The sequence below is a fragment of the Oryza brachyantha genome, chromosome 5 (genome assembly GCF_000231095.2).
Source record: "Oryza brachyantha chromosome 5, ObraRS2, whole genome shotgun sequence".
Taxonomy (NCBI): domain Eukaryota; kingdom Viridiplantae; phylum Streptophyta; class Magnoliopsida; order Poales; family Poaceae; genus Oryza; species Oryza brachyantha.
In genome coordinates, this window is record NC_023167.2 from 12,863,875 (window position 1) to 12,888,271 (window position 24,397).

The 24,397-nt window shown below is 42.3% G+C and overlaps 3 protein-coding genes across 3 annotated transcripts; all 3 read left to right on the forward strand.

Annotated features, from left to right (window-relative positions):
* The first annotated feature begins 7,578 nt into the window (after nucleotides 1-7,578).
* On the forward strand, nucleotides 7,579-11,925 carry LOC102703398 (RAN GTPase-activating protein 2-like). Its single transcript, XM_006654334.3, has 2 exons — nucleotides 7,579-7,691; nucleotides 9,839-11,925. The coding sequence occupies exon 2, from the start codon at nucleotides 9,864-9,866 to the stop codon at nucleotides 11,487-11,489; it is 1,626 nt and encodes a 541-aa protein (XP_006654397.1). The 5' UTR covers nucleotides 7,579-7,691; nucleotides 9,839-9,863; the 3' UTR covers nucleotides 11,490-11,925.
* Nucleotides 11,926-12,545: 620 nt separating this feature from the next.
* Nucleotides 12,546-15,920, forward strand: LOC102703684 (cysteine proteinase inhibitor 3-like). The gene is made up of 4 exons (XM_006654335.3): nucleotides 12,546-12,844; nucleotides 13,485-13,710; nucleotides 14,499-14,587; nucleotides 15,605-15,920. The coding sequence occupies exons 1-4, from the start codon at nucleotides 12,638-12,640 to the stop codon at nucleotides 15,665-15,667; spliced, it is 585 nt and encodes a 194-aa protein (XP_006654398.3). The 5' UTR covers nucleotides 12,546-12,637; the 3' UTR covers nucleotides 15,668-15,920.
* Nucleotides 15,921-17,736: 1,816 nt separating this feature from the next.
* On the forward strand, nucleotides 17,737-23,115 carry LOC102713912 (65-kDa microtubule-associated protein 5). Its single transcript, XM_015837257.2, has 11 exons — nucleotides 17,737-17,812; nucleotides 18,457-18,660; nucleotides 18,738-18,992; nucleotides 19,069-19,284; nucleotides 19,902-20,057; nucleotides 20,161-20,320; nucleotides 21,232-21,383; nucleotides 21,500-21,587; nucleotides 22,020-22,093; nucleotides 22,175-22,249; nucleotides 22,649-23,115. Exons 1-11 carry the CDS (start codon nucleotides 17,762-17,764, stop codon nucleotides 22,928-22,930), a joined length of 1,713 nt encoding a protein of 570 aa, XP_015692743.1. The 5' UTR covers nucleotides 17,737-17,761; the 3' UTR covers nucleotides 22,931-23,115.
* Nucleotides 23,116-24,397: the final 1,282 nt, after the last annotated feature.

Sequence of the window (24,397 nt, forward strand, 5' to 3'; positions counted from 1 at the left end):
ACAAAACTATAAAGTCTTACAATATGAAATAGATGTAGTATATGAAAGAGTATATCAAGGCCTAGAGGAGGGTGAACAAGCGATTAAAAAACAATCCTAAAAAGTGAAAGCTGAAACTTTTGGAAGTTCTAGTCAGAGCTTCAGAACTTTCAGCCTTCGGAAGTTCCAGTGATCTTCAGAACTTCCGACAACACCATATCTAGAACAAGAAATGAGTAGATCTAGCTAACCAAAACACAAATAAGCAAACCAACTTCAAGCTTTGCACAACCAGCAACTAGAGTACGTGTGACAACCAAAACCAAAGCTCAAGTCACAAGTAGGCACAGAGACTTTTTATCGAAGTTCTAATCCTTGAGGGGATTGTACTCTCTGTTAAGGAGCTCAACTTGAGCCGGGTTTTCACAACTCTTTTCTCGGGGTTGCACTTATGCACTCCCCCTCACTCGAGGTGTCTCTTCCCTTGTGGATGCGAGACCCAACCTTCACAAACTTTTTCCCTGTGCACCACGAGAACTTTGGTGGCTCAAGGAACGATGCGCAACCATCTAGGTGTTCTCAACCATCAAGAGTAACAAGCTTGCAACGAGTTCTTGGGGATGAATCTAGTACTCAAGAAATTTCTTCACGAAGTCAACACCAAGCACTTAAACCAACTCAAATCCACACACTCTTACCCACACAAAGTCCAAATCACTTAGATCTGTGGAGAGTAGGCGGTGAGTAAGCAAGGTGTCACACCCTGAGTTTATCCTAAGCCTTAATTCGTAAAAGAAATTCGTAAATAATAATTGGCTTAATTAACTCAGAAAAAAATCTCTCTAAAGAAAGTAATTAATTAAATCGAGGTTCAAAATCGATTAACAGGATTTAAATTCAAATTAAAGAAGTATAAAATTTGGCCAAACAAATTAATTTAAAATTTGGCAAAAGTGAGGCTTTCCTTTTTCCCTTCTTTTTCCTTTCTTTTTCCCTTCCTTCTCAAATTGGGCCGAAGTCCAATTTTCCTTCTCTCTCTTTTTCTTTTTTCTTTCTCTTTTCCCCTCTCCCTTCCCGGGCTGGCCCAGCCGAGCCGGCCCACCTCTCCCTCTAGGCCGGCCCAGCCGAGCCGGCCTTCCTGCCCACGCGCGCCTCCCCTTCCCCCTCCGCCTGGGCCGTCAGCCGCCTCGGCCCAGCTCGCCTGCTCGCCCGCGCGCCGCGCCCGCCCACGGAGTCCATCCTCCCTCCTTCCTCGCGCCACTGACAGGCAGGGCCTGTCAGTCAGCGACCGCACCCTGCTACGCCGGCCACGTCGAGTCCTCCTCGCCACCGAGCCGGACTCCACCCGCCGCCCGCAACCTCCGCCGCCGATTCCGGCCGACGCCGACTCGGTCTCCTCTCCACTGGCCGTCCCGCCCTAGCCGGCGCCTCTCCCCCTTTAAAACCCCCTCGCACGAGCGTCGCTGCCGCCCTTTCCCTGTCCGCCCGAACCGCCGCCACGCCCTCCTCCTCCGCCGCTGTAGTCGATCTCGCCGCCCGCGCCTCGCTAGCCTCGCCGACTTGCCGCTCCATCCCCGTCACCGGTAAGCCGTCATCGTCCTCCCTCTCTATCTCTTTTCCTCTCCACCCGTGGACGTCGAGCCGGTGCCGCCGCCTTGCCCTCGCGCGCTCCGACCGTCATCGTGGATCCGTGTCGCCACCACTGTTTCCTCCTCGCCGATCTCCCGCCGGCTTCCGTCGCTGCCGGTGGGCACCCGAGCGTCCTCGCCGCCTCCTCGCCCTCTTCACCGCCGCGCTCGACGTCGTCGCCCACGCACTGTTGTCCGCGCCCCGGTCGTCGCCACCTCCGTTCCGCTCACCGTCACCTGTCCCTCCTCCTCGCCGACTCATCGCAACCTCCGCCACCGCCAGTGAGCCCTCCCCTCTCCTCTGTCTCTTTTTTCGTCGTCGCCGCCGGGCCTCCTCCCACCAGCGTCGTCGTCGGGCGAATTCGCTGCATTCCCATCGTCGCCGCACCTCCGCCGGTCGTCGCCGTCGCCATGCGATCGCCGTGCCGCCGCTGCCGATGCCCATCATCACCTTCCGCTCCCGTGTGCCGTCGCCAGCATCCTCGTCGCGCCGCTGCGGTACGCCGCGCTCATCGCCGCCAGCCGTGCGTCGTCGTCGGTCGCCGGTCGCCGGTCGTCGTCACGCCGTCGCCGCTGCGCCGCGCGCCGCCGCTGTCGCCGCCCGCCGGTTGCCGCCGCCGGCCGAGCATCTCCCCTCCCCGCTCCCCTGCTCTCTCTCTGACCGATAGGCCCCACACGTCGGCCACACCTCCTCTTCCCTCCCTCTCTCCCAACCGACGGGTCCCACCCGTCAGCCGCCGGTCTCCCCCTTCCTCTCTCTCCTCCCCGGGACCCACCTGTCGGCGCGCCACCTCCCCTCCGCTGATGTCAGCGCCCCATTTAATTGCGCAATAATTGATTTAGGACTTTTCTGTTTAGTTAAAAAACCGAGAAAACTTCTAAAATTCATAAGTAATTCATCTAGTCTCCGTTTAGGTCCATTCAAGTTTCATTAAATCCATAAAAATATCAAGAATCCATTAAAAATAGTTTCTTTCTCTGTTTCAGTAGTTTTATAGTCTGTTTTTGCTTGTTTTGCATTGTTTGTCGTAGGTTTTGACCCCGTCGCAGTGCCGTTCGTTCCCGAAGTTGTCGCCGAAGTTCCTCGTGGGTCTAAGTAAGGCAAGTGTCACATTTCTTTGATCATATTGACCCGATGTTTATAAAATTCCTCGCTTTACATTCAAACATGCATTGTTTTATGCAAATCTATTTACTTTACTTATCTGTTGGGAATTTACCAATATATCCGTTGATTCCCACTCATTATTATTGTCATCCCAGGGTTAATTTGACTATAATTAGGGTTATTCAATGCTTAGCCACGCTTAGTTCAACTAGCTCACCAATTATTATTTGATTATTGATTAAACTTTGATAGACCTTTAATGGTCGTAATCATTGTTAATATCCCGTTGAGGATTAATACAACTAAAATATTGCTTATGGTGGGTTGTGGGTGCATGGTTTTGAGAGTGTGTCTATAGCAATTAAGGACCGGTTCTCAAGAAACCCTGAAAGTCTTACACGTACTAACCATAAGCCAGAATAGGCAATGGTGAGACTCGTAATCTAGCTTTTTCCTATTCGACGTACCAAGGTAAGGGTGAGCGTGATGGAGTATGGACGGGCAATCGTGGTGTAACGAAAGCTTCTGCTGCTTCCGGATTCACCAAGGCACAAGAGGGGACTGCCCGACTTGGTGTAAAGGAGGGGGTGAAACCTGAAGTGCGGTGCGATTGTCTAGGGAGGGTTAGGTGAAAGGTCTTATCATGGATTCCGTACTGAGGTATCGTGGTGATACGTTGGGGCATGGTAACATGCTTGGGAGCCATGTCTTGTGGGTAAAGTTGTACACCTTTGTAGAGTAAAACTATTCGAATAGCCGTGCCCGCGGTTATTGGGCGAACTGACAGATTCACTGGAATTAGTTGAACCATTAATAACCTGATTAATCTTGGAACCGGTTTGACCCTGCGCAACGTGGTGTAACGTTGGCAGTGGTTTGGGTCTGTTGTAACGTGGTTTAACGTTGGACAGAGGGTTGACCCTGTTGCTACGTGGTGTAACGTTCGACAGTGGTCTGGGCCTGTTGCAACGTGGTGTAACGTTGAACAGTGGGTGATTATTTTAAATGTTTACTTTACTTTTATTTCAGTCTATTTTATCTACTGTTTTGCTAAATTACTGCAGCTTTGTGCAATTTAACCTTAGCCTATTCCTTGATACCCTATTGCATTCATTATTCTTTCTCTCTTGGGTGTTACTTGTTGAGTACGGTGGTTTGTACTCAGCCTTGCTTAATTTTTCCCCACCAGAGCAAGTGCCAGAGTTTCAGTAAGAAGGTTGTTCTCAAGGTTAAAGTGAGGTTTAGTCCGCGGTCGAGAATGCCTGTGGTGTGGAGCCGTCTTCGCCAGCTGAAGCTGAAGATTAGATGGTCTAGTCTTGTTTTTCTTTTTCCGCTGTATTTTGATAGATAATTGTTTTTATTTATTTTTAAGTCATGAAACTGTGTATTAATTTGTCATAGTGTGTACTCAGGCTGATTCCTAGACCGAGATTAATGCATGCTATTGTTCAGAAATTTGGTGTAAATTTCTAGACGTGACACAAGGCTCAAAGTGAATCTCAAGAAATACAAGCTAAGGGCAAAAAGATGAGCAAGGGAACTAACAATCCTAGCTTGAGGGGTTGGTGGGTATTTATACCCCCACTCATTTTCTGCCCGTTGGAGGCAAAAGATGCTCTCTTCGGAACTTTCGAAGACCCTTTCGGAACTTCGAGTCAGTTCAAAAATAATTGCCCCCAATACTTAGAAAAAATTCAAAGTCAACTATAAAAAATTACTCTTTGGAAGTTTCAGTCAAAGCCTTCGGAACTTCAGTATATCTTACAGTACCAAAATCATCTTTGACGGAACCTCCGAAGCTTTCTTCGGAACTTCTGTAAAATATATAGTACTGAAATCAACCTTGTACACGACTTCCGAAGACTCTCTTCGGAACTTCTGTACAGCCAACAGAACTGAATCTGACCTCTTAAAATGTTCCGAAGACCCCTTCAGAAATTTCGTAAATTCTAGCGCAACTTTAAAAGATAGCAAAAAATGTACTTCAAATATATTTTCAAGCACCAGATTCATTCATATAATTCATTTGCACACCCCTATTTGTAGTACAGCATTCCTAGTTGACTTAAACATGAAAATAAACATACGCCAACACGAGTATACCGATTTTCTTCTCTTTTCAATGTGGGCGGTCCAACAACAACATTTCTCATGAGGACTAGATATATCTTCACAATCTCACGCAATCCATTAGTTCTCATCATTTGATCGTCATTAATCACCAAAATAAATTAGAGACCTAGATGCACTTTGAGTATATTAATTGATCCACCTGCTCTGACGGTCATCATTTGCTCTGACGGTCATCCACGCCGAGATCTTGAGCCACTGTGTTAAGTGTGGTGTAAGATAGGATGAAGTATGAACGTGTATAGAACAAACAGAGTATCGTATCAATCACATCCTTGTTGCAAAATTTACTTTGGGAGTAAGCCTGCGTTCAGTTCCCAAAAATTTTTAGGAGAGATGTCATATCGACACGTATGATCACACATTTGAAACATTAAGGGGGTGTTTGGGACACGTGACTAAACTTTAGTTTCTTGTTCCGTCGAATGTTTGGACACTTGTTATAAATAGTAAAAATAAACTATTAATAAAACACATCCATAATCTTGGACTAATTCACGAGACGAATCGATTGAGCATAATTAATCCATGATTAGCCTATGTGATGCTACAGTAAACATGCTCTAATTATGAATTAATTAGGCTTAAAAATTTATCATGCAAATTAGCTCTCATTTCTGTAATTAGTTTTATAATGAGTCCATGTTTAATATTTATAATAAGTGTCCAAACATCCGATCTGATATGTGGCTAAAAAGAGGCTAAAAAGTTTATCCCTATCTAAACACCCCCTAAACGTAGTCTAATTACAAGACAAATTTCAGATTCCGCCTGGAAACCGTGAGACAAGTCTTTTGAGTCTAATTAATCCATCATTAACACATGTTGGTTACTGTAGCACCTAAAACTAATCATGTACTAATTAGGCTTAAAAGATTCGTCTCATGATTTTTTCTATAACTATGTAATTAGTTCTATTGTTTATGTATATTTAATGTTTTATTTAGGTGTCCAAATATTTAATGCGATTATTTTTGAACTAAACTGGGCCTAAGGCTAACCTCAGCCACCTCCCTTGTTGGGGTAGACAAATGCTACTCCTGGTCTCCTTGGTTTCATTGATATAGCCAACGTTGACTTTATCACGACGTAGCTGCAAAAATGAAAGAACTAACATGGTTATTTAATCATCATTTTAATTGGAATGTATACCATTATTTACATATAGTAATCACTCCAGCACATACAGATTCATATTGGGCTGCACCTCTCCGTTCCTCAAAAAACGTAAAGTGGAGCAATACTTGTTGACAGTTCAAGGCTGATTACACGAAGACACGAGTTTCAGTCAAGACAATAGCATACATACATTGTGTCCTAGGCCGCGTTCGTTTACAGGCGGATAAGTTAACTTATTCTGGCACGGAAAACGTAGTAATAGATTAGTATATGATTAATTAATTATTAAAAATATAAAATAAATTAATATGATTTTTTAAAACAACTTTCCTATAAAAAATTTTTGCAAAAAAATACAATTCGAGAAGTTAACTTACCAAGCTTGCCGAACCCGGGCCTAGAAGTTAAAATAAAAGAAACTGAGGATAGAGAGCATCTATGTGCCGTGATATGAAGGGATAGTCGCCATGATATGAAGGATACAACGTTAACGTGAACTCCAAACTCACTTGATCACGAGTCAACTATAAATCAGAGTTCTGTTGGCCAGTTTAAAAAGATTTTGATATTTATGAAAAAAATTGAAGTTCTTTATTACATATTTAAGTGAATGCCTTTTAGGCAAGGACCACATGTTTATTTTAGGGAGATTGGTGGCGGGGTAGCGCCACTTCTTTCTTTTAAGTTTGAAAAACCATTTATTCAAATCAAATGTAGTATCCATTTGACATGCTGCCCAAATAGCACTAATGAAGGCCCAAACAACCCAAAAGGCATAGCAAAGCCCTGTCAATTGAACACTCTCAATCCCCCTTATTTGGCCTCCTTCAGGGCTCACCCCCTCCCATAACTGTGGCTATGCGATGTTGACCACCACTACCTTGACCGCATTTAAGGATAACAATTATGTATGTTTACTTGTAGGTAAAAACCATATTAAAGTTGGGTTTATTCTATATTTAAGAGCATTCTCAACGGAGCGCTTGTAGAGAAGCCTCAAGAAAAAAATTGGTATTTTTTGTCACGTCAAATCAAATGGGTGCTTAATTCTAGCAGCAAACGCTTGACGGGGATCGATGCTAAGAAGACGCTTAACTGTATCAAGCACTCAACTAACGCTAATAATTTCAAGTTTTAAGCATCCATTTAAGTTAGTTGCATTGGATTATTAAGCTTTTAACAAGACTCTTGACACATGACAACTACTTCCTTCTACTAAGCACTCATGCTTCTAGCATTGTGGATGCCCTACTACTCATGGGTTTCTTATCGAGTCAAAACCAGGACTAATGGCAAACAGGCACGGGTTGGCGCTATTCATGCCCACTTCACCCGTTTACCCACCAACCAGGAACTGACATGTGTACCCAAAGAATAGTGTGTATATAAAAGCTTCTAGGTTTTTTCCTTCCCCTCCGGCCCTCCCTGCCTCCCAAATCCTCAGCCGCCTTCCTCACTCTACTGCCTGCCTTACCCGCCGCCGCCGCCGCTGCCGCTCCCCTCCAAGTCTCCAACTCTACCCGACGCCGACGCCGTCGCCCCAGTTCCCCACCCTCGACGCCATCCCCGGCGCCGCCCCGACCCCCATCCCCGACGTCGGCGCCCGCCCCCATCCACTACCCCCAACGCCGCCTACACCCTCGGGCCTCGTCCGCCCCCACACCACCCGCCGTCGCTCTCCACCCCGAGCAGGGGCACTGTGCCGCGGTCGTCCTTCATCCTCACCGGTGAGCATCCATCCATCTACATCCTATTTTCTCATCTCCCTTTTTTCTCTTCTATAATCTGCAGCATGAACCCTAGATCCGCCCCGGGAATGTATGCTAGCTAGCTTGTAGCTTGTATATGTGTGCTTGTGTTGTGTGGGTTGTGCTTGTATATGTTCTTGCTGTTGGTTGGACGAATCTAGAATAATAGAAATGCTTGCAAGGCAGTAAAACAAGAGCAACGCAACACATTAGAAAACTGATAGTATGCAACATTTAATTTCCCGTCTGGTTCCTGGTCAGTTTTGACAAGCAATACATATATTCTATAATTTGAGAAGATCTGACACCTGAGGATGTACTTGGCTGATCCAGAAACAAATCCCATTAGGGATAGTGCTAACATAGCATTTGTGGGTAAATGGGTATACCCACAGGTATACGGCGCTCGCGAATGTTGTTGGTGGGTAAACGGGTATACCCATGGGTATACAGCGCCCGCGGGTAGCGGGATTGTTCAGAGTTTTTTTTGCCAGTGACGTAGTAACAGGTATACCCATGGGCATAATTTTTCTCATGGCTATGGCTATGGATAGGCAATACCTATGCCTGCTGAGCCTTATTGCCATCCCTACTTGCAGGGCCCTGCAGGTCAGTGTCGATCTCCTCGCCGTTCTTAAGGTTTTGGGTTATCCAAGGCAGCACATACCCATGCTACTGTGTGCCCACACACGAATCGCTAGTTCGATTCAGACGACAGATCTAGCCACAAAAGATCTCCTGAAGCATGGGGGTATGGGTGATGCGTCACCTCCCAAGACCTCGTTTTAGACTTGATTTGTTCATGTTGGTTACTATTCCGGAGATCTTAAATGGTACTCCAATGATGATTTCCATGTTATATAATAGAAATGGGTAGAAGCTGAATTACAAAAAAATGCTAGTATTTAAGTGCCTTTTTGATTTTCAGTTTTAGAGAAGCTTAACCCTTTGTGTTTTAATCTAATACCCTTGTATCTTCTTCAAACTGAGACTAGTTATTTCTGAGATGATTCATGGCGAAAGACCCTTTTGTGCTTAGTTTTAGCATGTAGAATCTTTCTGAAATTGAAAGTATGGCAATGATTTGAGTTATGTTCTAACTGAACTGCTGTTTTTATATCTTAACTCATCATTATATTTAGAAGCTAAAGTGAGTTCATGACTTGGTGGGGTCAGCAATATCTGCACTTTGCAGTGGTAATTGTGGTCTGATGATCTATATCTCACCTCTTGGGACTTATCTGGTCGTGCAGGGTTCACCCTACTGCCGGGAGGGTGTTTGTCGCCCCCCAGTGGTAGCACAGTTACCATCTTTCTTTTTAAATTTGAATTCAGACAAAATTTATCAAACCATGCTGGTGGTTACCCTTACCAATCCCCTAGGGTGCACAGTTACCGCGGTAGGGTGAACCATGGTTGTATCTTGTTGCAGTGTGAATTCTGAAGCATTATAGGTCCTATGAGACCAGTAAACCATCATAAACCAGTTAAGTGGCTCTGCTCGATAATATAAAACCAACATGATAACAAAACTCTGCTAAAATATCATGATGAAATATCCGTATCACACATTTTTACTGTTTTCTGTTGGTCCAGTGAATCTCTGAGCTTATGGTTCTATAACTGCTTAGTGATTCTTCAAACAAAGTGCCCTGGTGGTAGTTGCTAAAAGAATTACAATGCAGACTTCATTATTTATTGGCTAGTTAGTGTTCGTCGTATAGCCATTGTTACTATATTTTGGCAGCTAGAATTCCAGTAGCTATTTTGCTAGACTACTTAGGCCCCCTCTGGAACAAAAGTTTCCTATTTGGCCCTTTGAAACAAAGGATTGGAGATTTGGAGCTTTACAAATCCTAGGAAATACCTAAGGGCTCAATGCATGTAGATTTTGGAGGAAAGTTAGCAAGAGCTGCAGCCTCTTGGAAAATTTCCTTCAAGTCGATCTCTCATCCAATTTATGTGCTTTTCCTGTATTTTGCAATCCTATGTCCTTTGTTTTTCCTATTCCTTCATTTTCTCAGTCCTGCCTTTCAATGGAGCCCTTTACTATTTTTTTAATGTTGCAGCTATTATCTCGTCTTCTATCATTACAATTATCCTAATAGTTGCTCATCTGTCATTAGGTTGTTGTAACTGTCATATTTTCACATGGATTCAACAACACAAGATTTTCAACCCCGTACATTCTCCATCAAGCTGTGGCCGCCAAGTGAAAGCACTCGTCTCATGCTTGTGGAGAGGATGACCAAAAATCTGTCCACTGAGTCCATATTTTCTCGCAAGTATGGCCTTTTGGGCAAGGAAGAGGCTCATGATAATGCTAAAAGGATCGAAGAAATATGTTTTACCTCTGCAGATGAGCATTTCAAGGCAGAGCCTGATGGTGATGGGAGTTCTGCTGTCCAGCTGTATGCAAAGGAAACTAGCAAACTGATGCTGGAAGTTCTGAAAAAAGGTCCAACTTCAGCTACGGAGCCAGAAGTACCTCTGGTTGATACACCTGTTGAACCTGCTGATAATGTGTTCGATATATCTGGTGGCAAGCGTGCTTTTATTGAGGCAGACGAAGCGAAGGAACTTTTGAGCCAACTTACCAAACCAGGAAATGCTTATAAACGGATTTGCTTCAGCAACAGAAGCTTTGGTATTGGTGCTGCCAATGTTGCTGGGCCTATTCTTGAATCAATCAAAACACAGCTCACGGAGGTAGATATATCTGATTTTGTTGCTGGAAGACCCGAGGATGAAGCCCTTGATGTGATGCGCATCTTCTCAAAAGCCTTAGAAGGTGCTGTATTGAGATACCTGAACATCTCTGACAATGCCTTAGGTGAAAAGGGCGTCAGAGCATTTGAAGAGCTCCTGAAATCACAGGACAACCTGGAAGAACTATATGTGATGAATGACGGTATATCAGAGGATGCTGCAAAAGCTCTTTCTGAACTTATTCCTTCTACCGAGAAGCTTAAGGTTCTCCACTTCCACAATAACATGACAGGGGATGAAGGTGCTATGTTTGTTGCAGAGATGGTTAAACGTTCTCCTAATCTAGAGAGTTTCAGGTGCTCAGCGACAAGGATAGGATCTGATGGTGGAGTTGCTCTGGCTGAGGCATTAGGGGCATGTACTCGACTGAAGAAACTTGATCTCCGGGACAATTTGTTTGGTGTTGAGGCAGGGGTGGCTCTTAGCAAAACCCTTTCAAGGCTTCCTGATCTTGCTGAGCTGTATCTCAGTGACCTCAATCTTGAGAATAAGGGCACAGTAGCAATTGTCAATGTCCTCAAACAGTCGGCACCTCAATTGGAGGTCCTTGAAATGGCTGGAAATGAAATTAATGCCAAAGCAGCCCAAGCTTTGGCAGAATGCCTAACAGCACTTCAATCACTCAAGAAGTTAACCTTGGCTGAAAATGAACTGAAGGATGATGGTGCTGTGGTGATTGCAAAATCATTGGAAGATGGACACTGGGATCTGAAGGAGCTTGATGTTAGCACAAATATGCTGCAGAGGGTGGGAGCTCGCTGCTTTGCCCAAGCAGTCACCAACAAGCCAGGTTTTGTGCAACTAAACCTCAACGGGAATTACATCTCTGATGAAGGGATAGATGAGGTGAAGGATATTCTGAAGAGTGGTAAGAACTCAGCGGATGTGCTTGGGTCACTTGAAGAAAACGACCCTGAGGGAGATCCCGATGATGATGATGAGGAGGAAGAGGATGATGGTGAGCTGGACTCACAGTTGCAGGGCCTGAAGGTTGAGCAGGACGATTAATCATGTTTATTAGATTGATTAGTTCCTACCCTTTTTCTCGAATTAGCTTGAAAATGTTCTCTTGCCAGGTTGGATTTTCACTTTGAACGGACGCACTGTGGCTCCAATTGTTTTGAGCCAAAGGGTTTAGCCTGGCGGTTTATCAGCACTTCTCTAACTTTCCATTTAGAACTTACATGTATCGGTTGTCAGTTCAAGTTCAGTTGAAGCTGGACCCTTGTATCATTGGCATGCATTTGCTGTGGTACTATCTTTTGATGCTGTCTCTTTGTCTTATGATACACATGTTTGGAAGCTATTAGCCTGCTGCATATCCTTGGGCTCTGCCCGAATTCATGTACCCTATACGGCACAACCTGGCAAAACCTGAATCTATACGGCAAAACCTGAATTCAGTGGGTTAAATCTGACGGCCCAAAGCATGTGATTGGTGCTACTCTATTTTGTGTCACACAACCCCGTTTAGAGTTTGTTCTATTGCTAGCTATATGAAATGATTCAGAACAAAAAGATTCATAATGCGTTCATCCGCCATTCTCAATATCTTGATAATGATCAATTCTTGCTATTGCCATTTTTTTTTTGATAAAGAGTATACACCGCAATAGAATGGGTCCAATTCAACTAAGTCGACCAATTTGGTAATGCCAGTTTTTGGCTACAAACCAAACGTACGGCAATTGACAATTTGTTTTTTGCATACCTAATTGTTTGGTTGATTTTGGTCCGTAAACCAAACATGTCCTGGATCTTCTTGTCCATTTCTGTCGCTAATTATTTCGGGCCTTTTCTGTATCCTCTATACCACTAATGTTTCTACAGTATTTCTTTTGACAACTCTTTCATTGGGATTAAACTGCCCAGACGTTCACATCTGTATCCTCTATACTACTACTCGGTTGTTGTTTCTTTTTTACTGCGCCGGACACAGAGAAACCGCGTACTGGTCAAACTCCTTACTATTCCTACCGCCCGATCCAACAAGCGGACGGGCCAGATTAGGAGACACGTCTTTGTCCCTTCCACGGCAACTTGTCCGGCCCCAACTGCTTTCCCCAACCCGAAGAAGCCAAGCACCACACGCCGACGCGAACAACCAGAGAGAGCTCGGGATCGGAGCAGGAGGAGGTGTCGCCGCGACAACCACGATGCTTCGCCGCCGAGGCTGCCCCGGCGCGCTCGCCGCCGCGTTGCTCCTCCTGGCCGTGGTGGCGGCTGCCTCCCCCCGGGCAGCCGGGTTCCACCTCGGCGGCGACGAGAGCGACCTCGTGAGGGGCATGCTCGCCGCGATCCGCGAGCAGGCCGAGGCGGAGGACGCGGCGCGCTTCGCCGTCGCGGAGTACAACAAGAATCAGGTCCGCGAGTTCAATTCCGTCTGATTTTTTTAGTTCTTAAATCTGAGAATCGCACGAGCTTACCTAGGTAGGTCTAGTAATATCTCCCTGCAAAAGGAACATAATAAATTTGGTCCATGAACCTGAGTAAATTGCATTATCTCGGGGAAGTGCTTCACTTCACCACTTAGCTCCGGTCACTGCAGATTTAAAGGGCGTTTTCTACGGCTGATAATTTTAGAACCACTTATCCAAGTTTCGTTGACTTAAGTGGAACTGTGGAAGCATATTATTCATGCGATAAAATTGTGGAATTGTATGGAGCTTTGACAATAGGATGTTTTTCCTGAATCTATAAACAACTAGCGCCGATCAATGCAAAGTATGATCATATACAATTATAACTTTGGCTTATTTGCGGCGTAGCTCCTAGTCCTAGTTGTGTGTCTGAGACTCTGAGTTGCTCTCACATGGACTGGCATGACGTGATTCCATGTGTACTCCTAGTTGTTTTTTTGTCAGATGTTCCCTTGTCTCCTTAGAAATTGAATTCTAATATAATCTCTGCAGATTGGAATACTGTGATTTTCCTCTTCTATGCAGGATGAATTCTTCTTAGTACTTATGTTTGGTTTCGTCCAATTTTAATCTTGTTTTGTAGGGCGCTGCGCTGGAATTTGCACGGTTGGTGAAGGCCAAGCGGCAGGTTGTGACTGGTACCTTGCATGACCTGATGTTGGAGGTAGTTGATTCTGGAAAGAAAAGCCTGTATAGTGCAAAGGTATGGGTGAAGCCATGGCTAGATTTTAAGGCAGTCGTTGAGTTCCGTCACGTCGAGGACTCCCAGTCGCAGCCGTCCATTGCTGCTGATGGTAGCGTTGGGCAAGGTATTTTTCATCTCATTATGTTTTTGGAATTGTTTCGATAGTAATGCTGAGTGTTCTCAAGGCCATTCACACATAATTTCTTATAGGGACATAGTGGTAGTTGCATTTGCATATTCTTTTAAATTATGGGCAACAGCCCCATTAACGACATATGTCATGTGGGGGCACACGTACACCAGGCGCCGACTGGCCCGCGATGTGCTCCGTGCAGCAGAACGCGCGGCAGGCGCGTGCGACGCCGCGTAGAAGGAAACCACGACGAGTGACTAAATTAGGAAAGAGAGATTGGTTTACTATTTTAGTTCCTTAAGTTTAGGAATAATTGGTTGAGGCCTTGGGCTATATATTCGTGTAACCGCACGTTGGACAAATTCAACCAGATATTAGTCATTTATTCTCCTTCCTCTGTTCTACAACTAAGCCTATGGCAGAGGGGTAAAACCTTGCCAGAGAAGACGGATCGTGGCTACGAACTACGTAGCCGAGGTCCTGCTACCCGGGGACCCGACGCCCTTGATACATATGTCTAATGTAGTTTATAAATTATAATTAGCTAGGAATCAAGGGAGCACATGAAAAAATATTTACATGATATGACAACTAATTGCTCGTCATATTGTTGCATGGCCTGAACTTCTCAAAAGCTTCCCTCAACAAAAATTCTTAATAGATAAAAACTTGGTGTTGTTTGACAAACATTCAGACTGTGCATTTTTCTGATAAGAATTTCATAATGGCCCAGTTCAATCACTGGGGAGAAAGATAACTTGTACAAGTTGATTTCCCAGGTACTGCTGAACCCTCTCTGGCGCCAAGGACTCACTCACACAACAGTGAGCAAAATAAAGTCTCTGTTGACTTATCATCCTTTTCTCAGGTATTATTTTTTACCCCTTTCATGATTCTATGGAACTCGGGTGATTGCTTGGCTTTTTCAATGGCATATTTACAAACAAAAGATAATTTATAAATAAAACTTGTATATTTGTATTCTTAGGAATTTAAACTTCGGTGCAAAACCCCCTAAACTCTACTCCAAATTTAAGGTTGAAATTCAAATTTTGGCTTATAAGCATAAGTAAAGCGAAAAGATGGGGATGATTATTAATGCCATTTGTAGCAGTTGGTTGATCGGTAATCCTGCCTGTCAACTTATAGTTCTTGTAATTTGCTTAATCTTTGGCTTGCTTTATAGCACCGGGAGTAAGAAGGGAGACAAATTTAAGTACACAGAGGTACTTAAATTTTACACTACACTAAAAGATATGGCACCTCACGGTACCTTCTTAAGGATGGTAAAGTTACTTAAGAAATAATGTCTTAGCATGATGTTATGAATCTTGATTTAGGTTAATCGATGAAAATATTAAGAACTCTGCTTTTAAGTATAGCTGATTAGGTGTTCTACAATGCTATCTACTGGTAGTATGATTAATCTAAACTATTTATTTCTTCTAATTCAGTGGATCAGATATATTTATACTACTATGTCTACTATTGATAGTTGAATATTTTTTGCTTACTGGCAAAAGAAATCTAAATCAACGGCCCAAATTCTTCACTGGTAGTATTTTACTGCCTGTAGAGAGCACTATAGTCAAGCTCCTAGTTGATCCGTGCAGCTCTGTTAGGTATACTTGTTTGGTCCTTTGGCACATGTGGTACACCATATTACCATACAATGCTCAGTAAAAAGCAAGTGACTTCCATGATTGCACACAGACCATATACGTTTTGAATAAGGCTGTAATCTAAATATGTAGCTTTAAAACTTTTGATTATGACAATGATTAGCATTTTGCGTAAATGTTGGGACACTTTACATATTGCATTTTCTTCTTTTTGTCCATTGTGAACAAATCCGACTTACAGTTTAACTCGTATTTACTTTCAGATGTACTCTGGTTTGAATCTAGCTTCCAGGAGAGGATGGAAGACTTCAGCTTCTGAGATCTAGCTGTCAATAACTTGTGGACTAAAGTAGATGTTATCCTTTTGTGAAGTTTTCCCCACTGTTATGGAATGATGTCTAGATCGTAATACGCTGTTGAGCAGACTTGAGTTGACATCTGGAGTGTGTATTTGTTGCTGCAAAGTGAACGCTCCCTGTATATTCCATACCCGTCATTCCGTTGCATGTATATAAGGCATTACTGCTGCCGTTGTATGGTATTCCCGCTGCATATGTTGAATTGCATCGATTTCTTCCAGTCTTTTGTCGCAGAAAAATGTTGCTGTCCTGATTCCGCCGCAACACCTTTCGTGCGATTATGCTACTCTTTACTCGAGATCTGCTGTCTTTGTTTTCAGGTAAGATGCTAATCGCCTGATCGTCTTACTCCCTGACGGTACGAACAACGGTTTAAACAACTGTTTGTATAACTTTTCATGTTATAATTTAGATAACGTATAGACAATTGCTATATGTTGTCTATTTTAGTTGTTACAATGTATTTTACAAATTAATTACTTAATTATATACATTTTAGAAAGTGGTATGGACAAAATGTCGTAGTAGTCGACCAACGAATCAAATCCTTCTCTTTTCTTTTCCTTCCTCCATGTAATTGCTAATTCTATATACAAATCTCCTATATATTTATATCACAATATTATTCATGCTTGTAGCCCAATTATAGAGAACGAAATGGACGGATCCTCTAACTTTGATCTCAGTGGCTGAAATGTAGGCCCATCGACGGTGAGGCCTACTTGTCAGCCACACACAGTCGTCTGACTAAGTCAGACGAACTGCGTCCTAATTATAGTAGTAGTGGAATTTAGAGGACAACTAGGGCGAGATCCCACCGTAGGGACGAGATACTTCAATGAATCTCATTTCTGCCTCCCGCACGCCTAATGGCCTAAGCTCCCCATGTGTGACGGAGCGAAGCAGCAACACTCAGGCTCTCATACCCGTAATCAAGATACGATGGGAGAAAGAGAGAAAGGGAGAGGAGGCGCCACTCCACCTATCGGCTTTACTTCTAGCCACTCAACTCTACCTAGGCTTGCTCTACTGCTCGAGTCATCCCTCAAAAGCTTGGGGTGGGACGATGTGAGTCATGACCGGCAGTGGATAAAACCTAGAATCTCGTGGTCAACATAACCAAGGGAGGAACCATAAAATTCCTAAGCCTAGGGATCAACAATTGAGTATATATTTTTGGATAAATTTTAACTAAAACTTAGTACTTTTCTAATGCATTTTTCGTTTAATTAGGCTCAAAAGATTCGTCTCATGATTTTTCACATAACTGTGCAATTAGTTTTTCGTTTTATCTATATTTAATGCTCTATTTATATATCTATAGATTCGATATGATATTTTTGAAGAAATTTTTTTGAACTAAACAGGGCCTAAGAGCATCCCCAACAGTTCATCTATCCCCTCCTCTATCCTGAAAATAGAGGATGAAGACTACAAATTGAGCTTCAACAGAACGGCTATCCTATTATCTATTTTTAGATGTCATCTATATTTGGAGAGAGAACCTTCGTATTTAGATGATCTTCCTTCATCTTCCAAAGAGATATAAAAGATATCATATATGGATGATCTAGTGGAGTACAAAGAGATATGAATGATGAAACTAATTTAGATGATCATTTAAATAAAGATATGAATGACCAAATTTAAATGAGTTATTGGGAATGCTCTAAGGTTAAAAATGGCACACACATTTCATACTTATCTCTCCAATTCTTTTTCTTCCAAATTTTATTTCTCCCTTTTTGTGGCCCCAACCCTAGCCCGGGCTACCGGCTACGGCCCCGACCGTTGTCAATCACAGCCCAGCAAAGCGGGCGAGAACGGCGCACCCACCACCACCGCCCTCGCCTCGCCGGCAGTAGCGGTAATAATAGCCTCCCCCCATCTTCCTCCCTCCTCGCGTCGCTTCCCTTCTCCCGCTCTTCCCCTTTCAAATCTCTCTCCAACCCCGCTCCCCTCTATAAACCCTAGGCGCGGGCACCGCGCGCTGCACCTCCAAATCCAGCGAGATCGCCGTCCCCCCCCCCCCCACCCCCGGTGCCCGCCGCCTCCTCGATCATGGCGACGCCGCCGCGCGTCTCGTGCGGCTCCCTTCTTCAGGAACTGCAGGTCCGGCCCTGCGCGTGTTCTGCTCATTCGGCCTCCTGGTTCCGGTGCTGGGATTGGATAATGGACACTGGTCGAGTGGTTGGAGTGTGTTTCCCTTGTTGTGGGTTTTTTTTTTCCGGTAAATTGCGTCTGATGCGGCGGAGTCAGGAAGTCAATCTTTCTTGCTACTTTTTTTTTTGAAAAGGAGTACGATCTTGTTTGGATTTTGTGAGAATTGAGGAACGAGTGTTTTGAGTTCTTTTTTTTTTTTGAGAGAGATGGATGTTCTCTTTGGTGGCAAAGCTACTGGTAGGGAGGATCGGGCGACGATCTTTGTGTTTTGTGATCCTTTGTGCTGTTACTTGAGGACGAACTCGAAAATTGACAAATAAATCACCTTACTTCAAGAATTCGATTGCGATCATGATTGAATTTTGTGGCGTCACCTGATGATTTTGAAATGGAGATTCTTTCTTTCTTTTCTTGTTGCGGGGGAGAAATGTATTTTATTTCAATTTCTATCTTTTGTATTCATGTTGTCTCAGTACCTACTTTACGAAGCATCCGTGTGTCCTGGCTTCCTTTGTTTTGTTTGCATCACCTTGGGTGGAAATTCTTTTATATCGTACACACCATTTTATACAAATCTGTTACTCTTGATCCAGGTGCTCTGGGGAGAAATTGGTCAGAATGAAGCAGAAAGAGACAGAATGATATTGCAGCTTGAGGAGGACTGCCTGAATGTTTACAGAAGCAAAGTAGAGCAAACAAGGAAACAAAAGGAGGACCTAATTGAAGCAGTTTCTTTTGGTGAATCTGACATTGATAAAATCCTTTCTGCTCTTGGAGAGCGAGAATCTTTTTCTAGGGTGTGTGTTTCTTTCTTTATCCAATCCATGCTTGCTGTATATATCATTCACTTATGTGTTTGTTTTTACCTATTCAGGTAGAGAAGCTTGAGGGAACATTACTGGAACAACTTGCAAAAGTAGAGCCTGCCCTCGACGATTTGAGACGGAGGAGGGATGAGCGAGTTGAAGAGTTTATGGTTGTACAGGTGCAAATAGTTCGTCTACACGCAGAAATTTCGGGAACAATTGATCATGGGGATCCTGTAACTCCTATGGTGGATGAGACAAACCTATCCCAAAAGAGGCTAGCAGAGTTTAACAGCCAGCTTAAAGAGCTCCAAACTGAAAAGGTTGTGGTCCATCTTTAGAAATTTGCATCTCAGATTTCTTGAGCTCTTATGTTTATATTTATTTTTTAATTTTCAGAATCTCAGGCTGCAAAAGATCGATGTACAGATCAATTATATTCATGAAATCTGCAACATGATGTCTCTTGATCTTCAAAAAGAACTATATGAAGTTCATCCCAGCTTCATTGAGTTGGGGAGAACTACACCGATGAGTATAAGTGATAGCACACTTGAAAGGCTTGCTAGAAAAGTTCATTCGTTAAATCAAGAAAAGAAACAGAGGCTCCGGAAGGTAGTGATATTTCTTGTTCCTATTATTCATTTTATAAGATCTCAAAAAACATTGTGACGCAGTAAAAGAAGCTGTATAGATGTTTCCTATTTCAATTCTCTGTTGTTGATTTGTTTCCGCTGCTGTGCGAAAGTTTGACCTCCAGTATGCCAGATATTATCATGATTCGCCTTGATGAAAGCATAATTTTCAGGAAACTCTGTAGGTCCATGCAATGGAAATTAAGTTTATTGTGTGGAGCATGAAATTTTGCAACCATAATGTAATGGCATACAATCATATATTTGCAATTTATTACTTCATGAATAACTGACCTATTCTGATATTCAGATTGTGTACTGTCAAAACTGAAGAGAATGGTTTACTGACTTTACTATTCATAACATAGTCACACTAATGTAACTTGCTTACGTACCATTATAATTGCTACTTTCATCATGTTTATTTTCCCATCAGTTTTTAATCCTCATGTGGTTACTCTTTTTTTTTGCACATACTCTGTGCTTCTCTTTACTTTGGTGATTTACACGTTACTAGTCCTACCTCATGAATTTACAGATTTTTATCTTTACTTGTATCTATATTCGCATCGCTGAAGTTTGTTTTCTGTATTGCAGTTACAAGATCTTGGCAGCACACTTATTGAGTTATGGAACCTCATGGACACACCAACTGATGAACAAAAATGCTTTGATCATGTTACTTCTCTCATTTCAGTCTCACCGAATACAAAAATGCCCCAAGGATGCCTTGCATGTGAACTTATTGAGAAGGTTACAATTGATCGGTCCTTTTTCTGTTATTTTGCTTAATTGAATTGTTATTGAAGCTAATTTCTCTCAGTTGCGTGTAAAATCCTTTCTCCCCTTATTTTAGGTAGAGGCTGAGGTTAAGAGGCTAAATTGTTTGAAAGCCAGCAGAATGAAAGAGCTTGTGTTTAAGAAAATGATTGAGCTGGAAGAGATCTACAGAAATGTTCACATGGATATCGACAGTGATCACGAGAGGCGGATTCTCAATGATCTTATTGATTCTGGTTCACTTCTCTCTTGTCCATTTCAACCTGAAAAATTCTCAACTAGTCATCATACAATTCTTTTCTTATAGCACGGCTTTTCCATGCAGTTTCTCATTATTAAAATATTCTGACACTTAACTGTTCAATTTTACATACCTACATTATGTTGAAATTCCATGAACTTTTGTCAAGTGCATCATTAACTGAATCTGAAATTCTAGTAGTTATCCAGGCCATTATGATTTCATTTGGCTTGTAGATTGACTTTGGTATAATGGTGCATATCCTTCTAGGATTAAAAGTACAAGTATTATTTGGTGGTTCTCTAGGAAGCTGCTGTTTAACTGAAACCACTGGTTTCTTATTATAGCATGCCATAATCCACAAAAATTATCCCTTATCATCTCTTACATTAAGCTTTTGTGCATCTGGTATTTCATTTGTAAACCCTGCTTATACTGTTTAGAAATGTGATGTCTCTGCTCCATATAACTTGCTCAAGACCGCTATTTTTCCTTAATAGATTGAATCATCCTTTATTTGTGGTATTTCAAACTGGTTTCTTTTATATTGTTGTCAATATGCTTTGTTTAACTGGATACTGTTACATTAGTACTTGAAGACTTGCTTGCTGTCTTTTTTCTATCTATAAGAGAAGAATGGGTAGTTGATTATTTACCATGCTTCCAAATATTCAGTGTACCGTTACTCCATTTATGATTAGCAGTTACAATATAGGTGGTTTGCTTCACTTTTAGGCTTTTATGTTTTAGCCCCTGTATGGATTCATTCTGCAATTCCATCTGGAATTACCCCAGTTGTTGATGGCATTCATTAGTCAATTTTGATAATTTTGTCTTTAGTTTATGTACCCCCTTATGGTTTCTTACTGCTAATCATCAAATTTGATGATAAGTACACCTTTGCAGGTAAAGCAGATCTTTCAGATTTGCTTACAGGAATGGACGGCCGAATTACAAAGGCAAGAGAGCACGCTCTAAGCCGAAAAGACATTCTAGAGAAGATTGACAAATGGACGTTAGCATCTGAAGAGGAGAATTGGCTTGTTGAGTATGAGAGGGTACCATAAATTCTCTCTTATACTGGATGCTCTTCACTTGTTTAAATAGTTGCAACATATCTTCAGTCTAAATTCATCTGTCATATATTAGTTCTAATTCTTTGTTTTCATTTCAGGATCAGAACCGCTATAATGCCGGTCGAGGAGCTCACATAAATCTCAAGCGTGCTGAAAAGGCAAGGATGTTGGTCAGCAAAATCCCATGTAAGCCTGTAGACTTGCTTGTTTTTTATGGTTTTACTGGTATACTGGAGATACCCGACATCTCATGTTTTGATGCAATCCAATCATTAAAGGACAATGTGTACGCCATGTGATACTTAAAAGCCCCCTCACATGATTACCATTTTGGTTTACAAGCACATGAAAATTCAATTGATGGTTGCTCTGTTTTTTATTTAGTTTATTACTTACTATTTTCGTAAGCAAATTGCTTCTGGAAGCATTCTTATTGGTCCTTGGTGTATACTTAACTTCAAGATAAATTAACAGCTATCACTTGTTCTAACATCGGCATTTTATTTCTTAAATTAATTGGTTTTTCTTATTGTTGGGTGAACTAATATGAAATGTTTCAACACAACTTAATTACTAAATATACCTAGTTTTTGACATAAATGTGATTTTATACTATAGCTCTGCTAGAGAATTTAACCACTAAAATTAAAGCTTGGGAAAAGGAGAAGGGTGTTCCATTCATGTATGACAAGGCAAGTTCAATTTCTCAATGTTACTCTTTTGATTAATTATGTTAATTTCATCTTATGTAAGATCTGGCGTTTCACTGGCAGATAAGGCTGTTGGATAGTTTAGAAGAATACACCTCAAGAAGACAGCAGAAGGAAGAAGAGAAACGGCGATCACGGGTTGGTTTTATTTTCTGTCTTCTGTTGTGCTTATTAGTGTGTTCTCTCTGTAGTTTCCTTTAGCATATGTTACAAGTATGTCGATAGCTAAGCTTTGTTTGGAGGCGCCGAGGCGGATGTACCGCTGACACCAACCAACAATCGGGGTGACACTGTCCATCGTGGGTCGTCCTGTCATGGCCAAACAAATGACACTTACGTTGCTTCTTGTTAACTTGGGACTCAATCATTGGCAGTATTGCCAGATGAAAATGTCCTTTCTTTCACATGCATGATCCAGTTTAGTGAATGTGATGAGTAAATAGAAGCTTTAGGGTATTGATAGTATCATGCAACGAGAGGTTTACCTCCCTGGTATGACCTTCATTGTCTTCAATGTTGCTGATGTGCTCTTTGCAGGAGCTGAAGAAACTCCAAGAACAGTTTGTGGCAGAACAAGGTGCTACGTTTGTAATGAAGCCAAGCCCTGTGCGTCCGCCTTCGGCTAGGAAGCCTCTTGGGCAGAGCTCCAACGTCAACATAATCGGTGGAACTCCAACCGGCCGCCGTGCCTGTACCCCAATGGCACGCAAGGGAGGGTTGTCCTCTGGCAAAGTGAAGGACGCTGGCAAGACAGCGGCGTTTATACCAGCAAACTACGTGGCCCTTCCCAAGGATTGCTCAGACAATTCTAGCCTGTGAAAATGCCATCACCAGCTATAACTTAGGAGTCAAACTCGGGCTTTTTGCGTTTTTCATTTCGTTTGATCTACTCGATTAGCTCCTTGCTAATAGTTAATTGGTTACGTGATCTAAACTTCTGATGCAAAACCTTTCTCATGTGAAATGACCACAACGATAGTATAATTGGTTCTGTGGGCACTCTACTGGAAGATTCCTGCTTTAACTTGTATCTATTCAAATTATGCTACATTAGCCATGTTCTGTTAGTTCTTGTCTTTCCCTGGAAACCGTGCTCTTTACGAAGTTACCTTGAATCACTTAAGCGATTTCCATCTTCAGGTAGTGATTTGGGACACTATCTCCAGAAGAAAAAATTTGCAGTGTAGAAATTATTTAGTCGCACGACTATTTTAACATTTCTTTTTCAAAATGGAAAATTTATTGAAATGCTTGTTAGCAATTAATACAGTTCCATTTCTTTTTACATATGAGCGCTGCCATTTCCACCTCCGTCCTTTTGATTCTACTTATGCTTATAAGCTAAAAATAGAAATTTTCAACATTAAATTTAAAGTTGATTTTGAGTTTTTTTCAAGTTTATTTGCTAACCTTGACCTTTAAATATAAAGTAATATTTAAAAATTATTTTTATTTACAAATATACTGTTTGACTTTTTTATATAAAAAAATAAACAATCACTCGCGAATTCATTTATAGAATAATCTCATCATCTTTGTAGGTCATGTCATGTCTCCGTTCCCTTGTACACAACCTTCTCCATTAGTAGTTGCCATGCTCAGTAGCCAGTACAACTAGTGGAATGCAGATGATCCCATTCATCTATGGATCCGGATTAGCTGCAGACACTATTGCGACTGTAGCTTTTGTGGTTGCTGATATAACCGCAGGATAGAGATCGGACGAGCAAAACAGTAACATATACTGTTCAAAACACTGTATCACATTTTGCTGTCGACGCTGTTATTGTAGTGACAAATGCGTGCCGTTGATCATCAAAATGAATGACTACGAGTGCGTGTAGTTCTTAACGTGCAGTCATAGCTGTGGTTGTACTTGATCTCAATTCCTTGTTAAGGGGTGGACGTTCGATTTTTCTGGTTTTTTGGCTCGGTTTATTCGGTTTTGAAGATCAATTTTAGAGGTATGTAAATTGCTTTTATCTAAAATAATTAAAACCGAGCCGACTAAACCGAGCAAAATTTGTTCGGTTTAGTCGGTTCTCGGTGAACCGGAATAGGTGACGGTGGCATGGGAAGCGAGGAGATGGCAGATTAATTAGGGGTGGGTAGTTAGGCAGTGGCGTGAGATGCGATGAGACGGCGGCTTAATTAGCACGAGACGAGGAGTTGTCGGTTTAATTAGTGCATGCGGATTACGAGGCACCTTCTCGTTTCTCGTTGGGTCTGTTGGGCTCAAATTAAATACTCAGTTTTTTCAGTATCTTGGTTAACAGATAATAAAAA

What these genes read in the sequence shown, in the direction of transcription:
- LOC102713912 (XM_015837257.2), top strand. Translation starts at nt 17,762, where the DNA reads ATGGCGACGCCGCCGCGCGTCTCGTGCGGCTCCCTTCTTCAGGAACTG. An exon ending in CCCTTCTTCAGGAACTGCAG is followed by an intron (nt 17,813 to 18,456) that starts GTCCGGCCCTGC and finishes CTCTTGATCCAG; the next exon opens with GTGCTCTGGGGAGAAATTGG. An exon ending in GTTGGTCAGCAAAATCCCAT is followed by an intron (nt 21,588 to 22,019) that starts GTAAGCCTGTAG and finishes TTTATACTATAG; the next exon opens with CTCTGCTAGAGAATTTAACC.
- LOC102703398 (XM_006654334.3), top strand. Translation starts at nt 9,864, where the DNA reads ATGGATTCAACAACACAAGATTTTCAACCCCGTACATTCTCCATCAAG.
- LOC102703684 (XM_006654335.3), top strand. Translation starts at nt 12,638, where the DNA reads ATGCTTCGCCGCCGAGGCTGCCCCGGCGCGCTCGCCGCCGCGTTGCTC. An exon ending in CGGAGTACAACAAGAATCAG is followed by an intron (nt 12,845 to 13,484) that starts GTCCGCGAGTTC and finishes CTTGTTTTGTAG; the next exon opens with GGCGCTGCGCTGGAATTTGC. An exon ending in ACTTATCATCCTTTTCTCAG is followed by an intron (nt 14,588 to 15,604) that starts GTATTATTTTTT and finishes ATTTACTTTCAG; the next exon opens with ATGTACTCTGGTTTGAATCT.